This window comes from Bison bison, unplaced genomic scaffold (genome assembly GCF_000754665.1).
Source record: "Bison bison bison isolate TAMUID 2011002044 unplaced genomic scaffold, Bison_UMD1.0 scf7180017864374, whole genome shotgun sequence".
Taxonomy (NCBI): domain Eukaryota; kingdom Metazoa; phylum Chordata; class Mammalia; order Artiodactyla; family Bovidae; genus Bison; species Bison bison.
Window position 1 is genome coordinate 424003 of NW_011494946.1, and position 8528 is coordinate 432530.

Consider the following 8528-nt stretch of genomic DNA (forward strand, 5'->3'; position numbering starts at 1 on the left):
CTGACTTCACTCAGTGTGATAACCGAGTGTGACATCTCCTAGACGTAAGGCACACCACGACGCCTGTCTCTCTCTGACTGACTTCACTCAGTGTGATAACCGAGTGTGATTGAGGCATACCACGACGCCTGTCTCTCTCTGACTGACTTCACTCAGTGTGATAACCGAGTGTGATTAAGGCACACCACGATACCTGTCTTTCTCTGACTGACTTCACTCAGTGTGATAACCGAGTGTGACATCTCCTAGACGTAAGGCACACCACGACGCCTGTCTTTCTCTGACTGACTTCACTCAGTGTGATAACCGAGTGTGATTAAGGCACACCACGATACCTGTCTTTCTCTGACTGACTTCACTCAGTGTGATAACCGAGTGTGACATCTCCTAGACGTGAGGCACACCACGACGCCTGTCTCTCTCTGACTGACTTACTTCACTCAGTGTGATAACCGAGTGTGATTAAGGCACACCACGACGCCTGTCTCTCTCTGACTGACTTCACTCAGTGTGATAACCGAGTGTGATTGAGGCACACCACGACGCCTGTCTCTCTCTGACTGACTTCACTCAGTGTGATAACCGAGTGTGATTAAGGCACACCACGACGCCTGTCTCTCTCTGACTGACTCTGTGTGACAATCTCTAGGTCTATCCATGCTGCTGCAGCTAAAGATAACTTTGAAAATATGCTGTTTATTTCCATTAAACAACTTTCAAGATGCTTTATTACTGGGTGCTGGAGCTCCCCAGTACTTGTTATACTCACGTAATGAAAGATGTTCCTTGATTGGTATAGATCTGTCTTGCTGATATCAATCAACTGTATTTGATGATTCATTCTATTTTCTTCTCTCACTGTTGACAGCTAATGACCCCACCTGAGGCAAAAAAATTTTTCAACTTCAGATACCCACCTGCTGGAGCCGAAAGAGTATTTTACGGCAGAGCAAATGATCCTCAAATCGCACCTTCCTTGACACACGGAATAAGGTCGAAAATTTCGATACCGGTAACTTCTTCTCTGTTTTTCCCTGTATGTTATTCACTTCCAAGGGGGAAAAATGCATAAATGAAGTGTTAGTGAAATCATCACTTCCAACCTCCTTCCCGCTCTTAATGAAAAATCCAAGCAGCAGTAGGCAAGACAGTGAGTGCGGGAAAGTCAACGGCGTAAGCTCCAGACTGCGTATTGTCCCCTTGGATGATACAAGCTGAGCCGCACTTCATTTTGCCACGGTAAAAAGGGGTGGGCTTCCCCGATAGCTCAGCCGGTTAAGAATCCGCCTGCAATGCAGGAGTCCCCAGTTCGATTCCTGAGTCAGGAGGATCCCCTGGCGAACAATTCCTGAGTCGGGAAGATCCCCTGGAGAAGGCCGAGGCTACCCACTCCAATATTCTTGGCTTCCCTGGTGGCTCAGCTGGTAAAGAATCTGCCTACAATATGGGAGACCTGGGTTCGATCCCTGGGTTGGGAAGATCCCCTGGAGAAGGGAAAGGCTACCCATTCCAGTGTTCTGGCCTGGAGAATCCCAGTCCAGAGTCGGACACGACTGAGCACTAACACTTGCACTTTCATGGTAAAGAGAGGTGCTGTCAAGGTTCAGTAAAGCATGGCGAGGACAGAGGCTGGGTGCCGCTGGAGACCTCAGCGCGCTGGTGCGGGTGCTGTGTGCACCCGGGGTGTCCGTGTTATCTGTTCCGGACTGAACAGACAGTCCCGGGGCAGAAGGCCAGCTCTTGCAACTGCAGGAAGCCTGTGGGGCTCTCGTGGCTCTTGTGCTCATCATTCCCACTCCTCTGGAATATTCGAGCTGCGAACCAAGGAGCTGCCCTCATAAACACTTTAGCCTCAGTGAAAAGTCACGTTTTGACGCGTTTAAGCTGCACAGTCCCAGTGTGATGGTGGGTTTGAAGGTGAGCCAAGGCAACGATCATGAAATGCTTTTCCACTTTCATATTCTCTGCTCCCTGGCTGTTGAGTTTCAATGTTCAGATTTCTTTCTTTTTGGTTGTTACATCTTTGCTTTGTATGACTTCTTTAGGCAAAGGTATTGATCAACCCACAGCCTATAACAACGTTTCAACAGAAAATGAAAGATAAAAAGGAGTCAGTATATTTTAGCAATCAACGGGCACCGTTAGGAAAATCTCATGATCAGACACCAGGATTGCCTAAAGGCCTGGACATACTCAATACGACATTTGGGACGGCAATCGTCAGAGGTAGTGAAAATAAGGGGTGGGAGGGAGTGGATAAAATGTTTTCTTAGAAAATGGGATTCAGTATCCTGTTGGGGTTTATTTAGTGCTGGTGCAGATGATGTCAAGAATGAAAGACAGGATCATAGCAAGAAAGTTACTTTTAGACCCAGAGGCCTTCGAGTGTGTCAAGGCCGTGTGTTCAGGCCGTGAGTTCAGGGTTTGGAGAGGAGGTTCAGGGCACAGAGCAGAGATGGAGCAGATACAGGAAACAGACTCAGGAACGCCGATGCTGGGACCAGCTGTGAGGGCGGCCATCCTTCCTCCTGGGCACCTACTGATGGGTTTTATTTCCACCAAGGCCTCTGATATGCTTGTAACTCTCAACTCTTTTTTAAAATTTTCTTTTTAAATTGAAGAACAGTTGATGTACAAATGTTTTGTTGATTCCTGCTGTACAGCAAGCTGACTCGGTTGTGCATGTAGATACATTCTTTTTTGTGTTCTTTTCCATCGTGGTTTACCCCAGGAGCTTGGATATAGCTGCCTGTAACATGCGACAGGACTTTGTTCCTTATCCAACCTGTTGTAGCAGCTCGCATCTGCTAATCCGAAACTCCCAATGCTTCCCTCCCCCAGACCCCTCGCCCTTGTCTGTTCCCTAGGTCTGCGTATAACTCTCAACTCTTTATGAAACTCGGTTTCATACAATAGACCACGGAACAGATAAGTTTGCTGAATGCTGTGTACAATACTCATTCATACCGGTCCACGATGTGTACTTGCTTACTAAGCGAACAGGCAGCGTCAGGGCAGACTCCTCTTTCATCTGAAGAGGGGGTGGCACATGTATCTCCACGGCCGTCTCTCCTCTGCCTCCCTGCCTCTTGCCCCTTGGGTACTGTCCTGTAAACCTTCTCACTCTCTGCCTTTTTAGGTCCGTTACCCTCCCCCTCCAGATATCATTACAGGGGACCTCAAACTCTGTCTTTTTAGCATCCTGCTGAGAGAGGTGCTTCTCTCTTTGTCTTTCTGCATCCGCTGAGGCTTTGCTCCAGGAACCTTATCTTTCTTACCAAAAGGTCCATTAGGATGTTTTTCCGTTCACATAGTAGTATCTGTTCTAGAGATAAATTATGCCTTTGTCTTTGAAGGCAAAATCTGCAGTTGTACTTTATTATCACATATAAAGTTAAAATTTGTTAATATTTGAAATATTAAAAATGTATTTTAGAAGAGGTCATTTAAAGATGAATAAAAAAGCTGTGTGTAATAAATACATCAGTAGTTTCCAAAATAACTCTATGGAATTGATTTCAATATTTCAGTAAATTTACAACTTTAGAAACAATAAAAAAATAGAAGAGGTAAAATATCTTTTTTCCTTTTACATAGGTTAAAAATTGTATTTAAGCAGACAGAACATTATGGAATTACGGTACTTATAACTGCTCTCTAGGATTAGTTCATTTAATATGAAAAGTACTCACTTATGTATACAGTAAAAGGAATGCTCCAGAACATGTGTATGTGCACTAATAGGTGTAATGGTTCCTACATCAGAAGAGAAGTACTGCTTTACAGGATTATTCTGAGCAGGACCACCTTCCAATATTCTTAACGGTTTGTTTACAGACCCCAATTCTTGGCGTACAGTCCAAAAGAAAGAAAACAGCTCGATATGCTGTTAGGCACAAAGAGGAAACTGCAAATGGAGTTATATTTAAAAATCATTACAGGAAACAGTAAAGACAAAATAATTCGCTGTATATAAAGCCAGGAACTACCAGTCCTGGGAAAGCAGCTATTCAACAAAGACCTCCTAGCTCTAGGTTTGGGGCCAGAAGGAAGAAGAGTATCTTCCCGACGCCAGTGATTTCCCTGGCACCCTGGGCCAGTTAGATGGATATTCGCAGCTACAGATTCAGGATGCGCGCTATAGTCTATAGCTGCCCCAATTTGCATCAAGGCATCCCCACAGGGCACCAGGGCTTATGAAGCTGATTTGTGATTCAAATTTGCCTAGATCATCTTGGAAGTCTGGAGCAAACTAAAACAAAAATTATCCTGAGATTCTCAAAACTGGGAAATTAATTGGGCTTGGCATGTGGCTCAGGACGACCAAAGTGGTTAACATTCTTCAGAACTCTAGGGAGGGAGCCTGTTCAAGCGGGGGTCCCTGAGACCGTAAGGCCTGGGCTGCTCCCGTCTCGGCCGTCAGTCTCTGTGTTGCTGGCTGCGTGCCCCTGTAACTTGTGCACTCAGCACACCTAGATTGTCATATGCTCTAGTCAGTTTAAATGTTACAAAGAGATGAAAAGTAGCTTAAAACTGATTTCATTCATTCTTTCTTCAGAAACATCCGCTAGAGATATGGTGAATCCACCGAAACCCTATAAAGAGGTATTTGAAGAAGCACAGGCAGGCCATGATCTGTATGTTGTATCTCACAACGATTATTTTGTGGGTAAGTTTCCTCTGGTGTAAAACAGGAGAATATGACACTCAGACTTGTGAAGAGGGATAGGGAGATGATGAGGTTAAAGATGAAATGCCTGGTTGTGCTGTAGAATAATTCTAGTAATGCATGCTAAGTCACTTCAGTCCTGTCTGACTCTGTGTGACCCTATGGACTGGGGCCTGCCAAGCTCCTCTCTCTGTCCATGGAGATTCTCCAGACTAGAAGACCAGAGTGAGAGGCCATGCACTCCTCCAGGGGATCTTCCGACCCAGGGATTGAACCCGCGTCTCCTTTTGTCTCCTGCATCGGCAGGCAGGTTCTTTACCACTAGCAACATCTGGGAAGCCCAACTTATAAGCTTACAAACCCTGATAGCTGGGCACATATACCCTTTTAATATGTGTGAAAGTGTATATCATTAAAACAACGAAAAGAAGCAGTGAAGATGAAATGTTATGTAGTCTAATCCTGTGTAAGTGGATTTAGGCTTAAAAAAATACCATTCTTATTCAAATATCAAGATTATTCTAAGTGCTTCACTTTATATGAGGAATATTAGTTACTGGTCAAGTGTAGAAATTTTCAGATCATGAAGTTTAAGGCATTGCTTACCGCTGATTATCTTTCAGACCTTGAATATTTTACTTATCATCATCTATTTTAAATTTCTTAAATAGGTAGGGATGATAATGTTGTAGGGATGATAATGTTGTGCGGATGAAGTGAGTGCCTGCAAAATACCAAGCATGGTGTCTGGAACATAGGTAGGGCTCAGTAATACTAGTGTTAGCATTAAGTGATTGTGACTAAAAGTAGCTTATTATTAGAACTGGGGCTTCCCAGGTGCCGACGGTGGTAAAGAAAACCTGCCTGCCAATGCTGGATACATAAGAGACGTGGGTTCGATCCCTGGGTCAGGAAGATCCCCTGGAGGAGGAAATGGTAACACACTCCAGTATTCTTGCCTGGGAAATCCCATGGATGGAGGAGCCTGGTGGGCCCCAGTCCACACGGTCACAAAGAGTCAGACAGGACTGAAGCGACTCAGCTTGCGTTACTAGAATTATTCTATAGCATAACCAAAAGGCATTGGATGTTTAAGTGCTGTAAGTTACAAGTTAATTGTTGACCTGTGTGAGCTAAGTAGAATTTTGATCTAACAGAGGATTGAGAATTAGACTCTAATACTGGTCCTGAGATCAGCCCTGGGATTTCTTTGGAGGGAATGATGCTGAAGCTGAAACTCCAGTACTTTGGCCACCTCATGCGAAGAGTTGATTCATTGGAAAAGACTCTGATGCTGGGAGGGATTGGGGGCAGGAGGGAAAGGGGACGACAGAGGATGAGATGGCTGGATGGCATCACTGACTCGATGGACGTGAGTCTGAGTGAACTCCGGGAGTTGGTGATGGACAGGAGGCCTGGAGTGCTGCAATTCATGGGGTCACAAAGAGTCAGACATGACTGAGCAACTGAACTGAACTGAACACATCCTGAGAATGGAGAAGGGCATGGCAAGCCCACTCCAGTATTCCTGCCTGGGAAATACCATGGACAGAGGAGCCTGGTGGGCTCCAGTCCAGGGGCCTGCAAAGAGAGGAACATGACTGAGCAACTGGGCACACTCTCATGTCCTGAGAGGGTGGATGGGTTGCGCCTGATTCACCAACTGGTCAACTGCCGAGGTCCAGCCCCAGCTGATCCAGGGTATTCGAAGGGGAGACGGCTTCGGCGAGTACACTGGCTTTAATTAGATATTAATTAGAGATATAAAGAGTAATAGGATGAGGATAGCTCAGTAGGAAAATTCAGTGGAGAAAAGAGGCTGAGTAGCTTGGTTTACGCGGGAAACCAATAAAACTTCAAGACAAGAAGCTTGCACCACTTATGTAGGCTGCAGGCGTCCTTCCGTTCTCCCAAAGGAGAGGAAACACTGAGGCCTCCCCAGTCGGATCTTAGAAGCCCAGGCATAATTAGTAAGCATGGCGGGTTCTGCGCTCCAGATGGAGACTCAGCCAGAGTTTGAGAGAGAGAGCGACATGGGGAGACCAGTATTTCGAGAAACTGATCCCAATTCTTTATTTTCCATGGTCTACTTTTATACACTGAGATGTTATGCAAAAGTCACGTGGGGACAGCAGTCCTGACTTTTATCAAAGTCAGGTGCTTCACACAAATGTATACAGAGGTCTTAGGGGTGTTACATCATCTTCTGGCCAGGGGGACCTGCTGACAATTTATGACCCTCTCCTTGTGACAGCGGTCAGTCAACCAGGACACTTATTTCTCCAGGGGTGATTATTCTTAAAAAAGACTCCACCTTCCGAAGGTACCAGATAAAGTTACATTCCTATAGGGCGAGGGTGTAGTGGGTTTTAATTAAGGAAAGAATTTACTTAGCCTAAGGTCTAACATGATTAATATCAAAGGTTAATACTTATTTCTTCTATATATTCATTAATGTGTGTAAGGGCAGGGGATGTGGAGACTTGGCAGTAAACATTGGCTCAACAAATGAAAAACCCTTCACCAATACAATTTCTAATCAGCTCACTATACTTATACTAATAGTTTTCTAACTTCTCTAAAGAACCTGTTTTTAGAAGGTTTAAAGCATCTCGTGCCTCTCACAGTTGGGAGGCTGTGAGCAATCACATGTGGCCGGACAAGCCTGTCAGGCAGGCTAGAGAACCTTCAGAGGAGTTTGTAGGTTGAAACACTCCTGTTACACCCAGGAATTATTATTAACTGGAGCTCTAAGTTAACTCCTTCTCCGAAAGAGGTGGTGGGGGACAGCCCCCGGTAAAGTCAGAGGTGTAGGTGAGAGCACAAAGTAGTAAAGTAGGCAGGCTCTGGTTATGGGGGTAGATGCTCGAGGATTTCCAGGGGGACTCCTGAGGCTCGATCCCGCCTTTGCGTATGTCGAGCCTCCTTCCTCATGACCTTTGCCACGGGTGGAGGTCCTCACGCCGGCTCCCCGAAGTCAACCTCAGTTAGAAGCGAGACTCGCTCTTCCGGGCGGTAGGGGCCCCCCTCTCTGTCTTACTTTTCTCCCCACGGCCCTTGGATCCTCTTCCTCTTGAACCTCCTCTACAGCTGGGGCTGTCTCCCAGGCCCTCTGCTCCACGCGAGGCTTCTGTTGGTCTCTGTGGGTCGTTACATGGACCCCGGGCCCCGGGTTGGCTCCGTCTTCACCGTGCTCCGGACCCTGGGCACACGCGCTCTGGACCGGGCCCTGGGCGGGCTCCACCCTCCCGCCCCGCCCCGGCTCCTGGCCTCGGAAGGCCTCTCTCCCGCCCGTTGCACCCCCACTTCCCCGGTTCTCTCTCCTTTTCCTCCCTCTCATCTTTTGCCTTTATTCTTCCTTCCCTCTATTTATTGTGAAAATATTTTATTGCTTTTTGGAAAAAGTTTAGCGTCAATAGTACTGTCTAATCCAATGCCGTTTAACTGTTTTAAAAAGAACCGTATCAATGAATATATATAGAGACAACCTTTTAGGAGACATCTAAAAAGCAGAAGATATTAAGAAGAGACGGCAGGAATACACAGAAGAATTGTACAAAAAAGATCTTCATGACCGAGATAATCACGATGGTGTGATTACTCACCTAGAGCCAGACATCCTGGAATGTGAAGTCAAGTGGGCTTAGAAAGCATCACTACGAACAAAGCTAGTGGAGGTGATGGAATTCCAGTTGAGCTATTCCAAATCCTGAAAGATGATGCTGTGAAAGTGCTGCACTCAATATGCCAGCAAATTTGGAAAACTCAGCAGTGGCCATAGGACTGGAAAAGGTCAGTTTTCATTCCAATCCCAAAGAAAGGCAATGCCAAAGAATGCTCAAACTACAGCACAATTGCA

General features: G+C 45.9%; 1 protein-coding gene across 1 annotated transcript in view; it reads left to right on the forward strand.

Moving 5' to 3' along the window:
- Positions 1–8528, forward strand: part of EFHB (EF-hand domain family, member B) — a 68258-nt gene that overhangs the window by 19803 nt on the left and 39927 nt on the right. Inside the window, exons 3-5 of the mRNA XM_010856709.1 lie at positions 869–1012; positions 2046–2226; positions 4559–4669. Coding sequence (XP_010855011.1) covers positions 869–1012; positions 2046–2226; positions 4559–4669 — 436 coding nt within the window. The remainder of the gene's footprint in view (positions 1–868; positions 1013–2045; positions 2227–4558; positions 4670–8528) is intronic.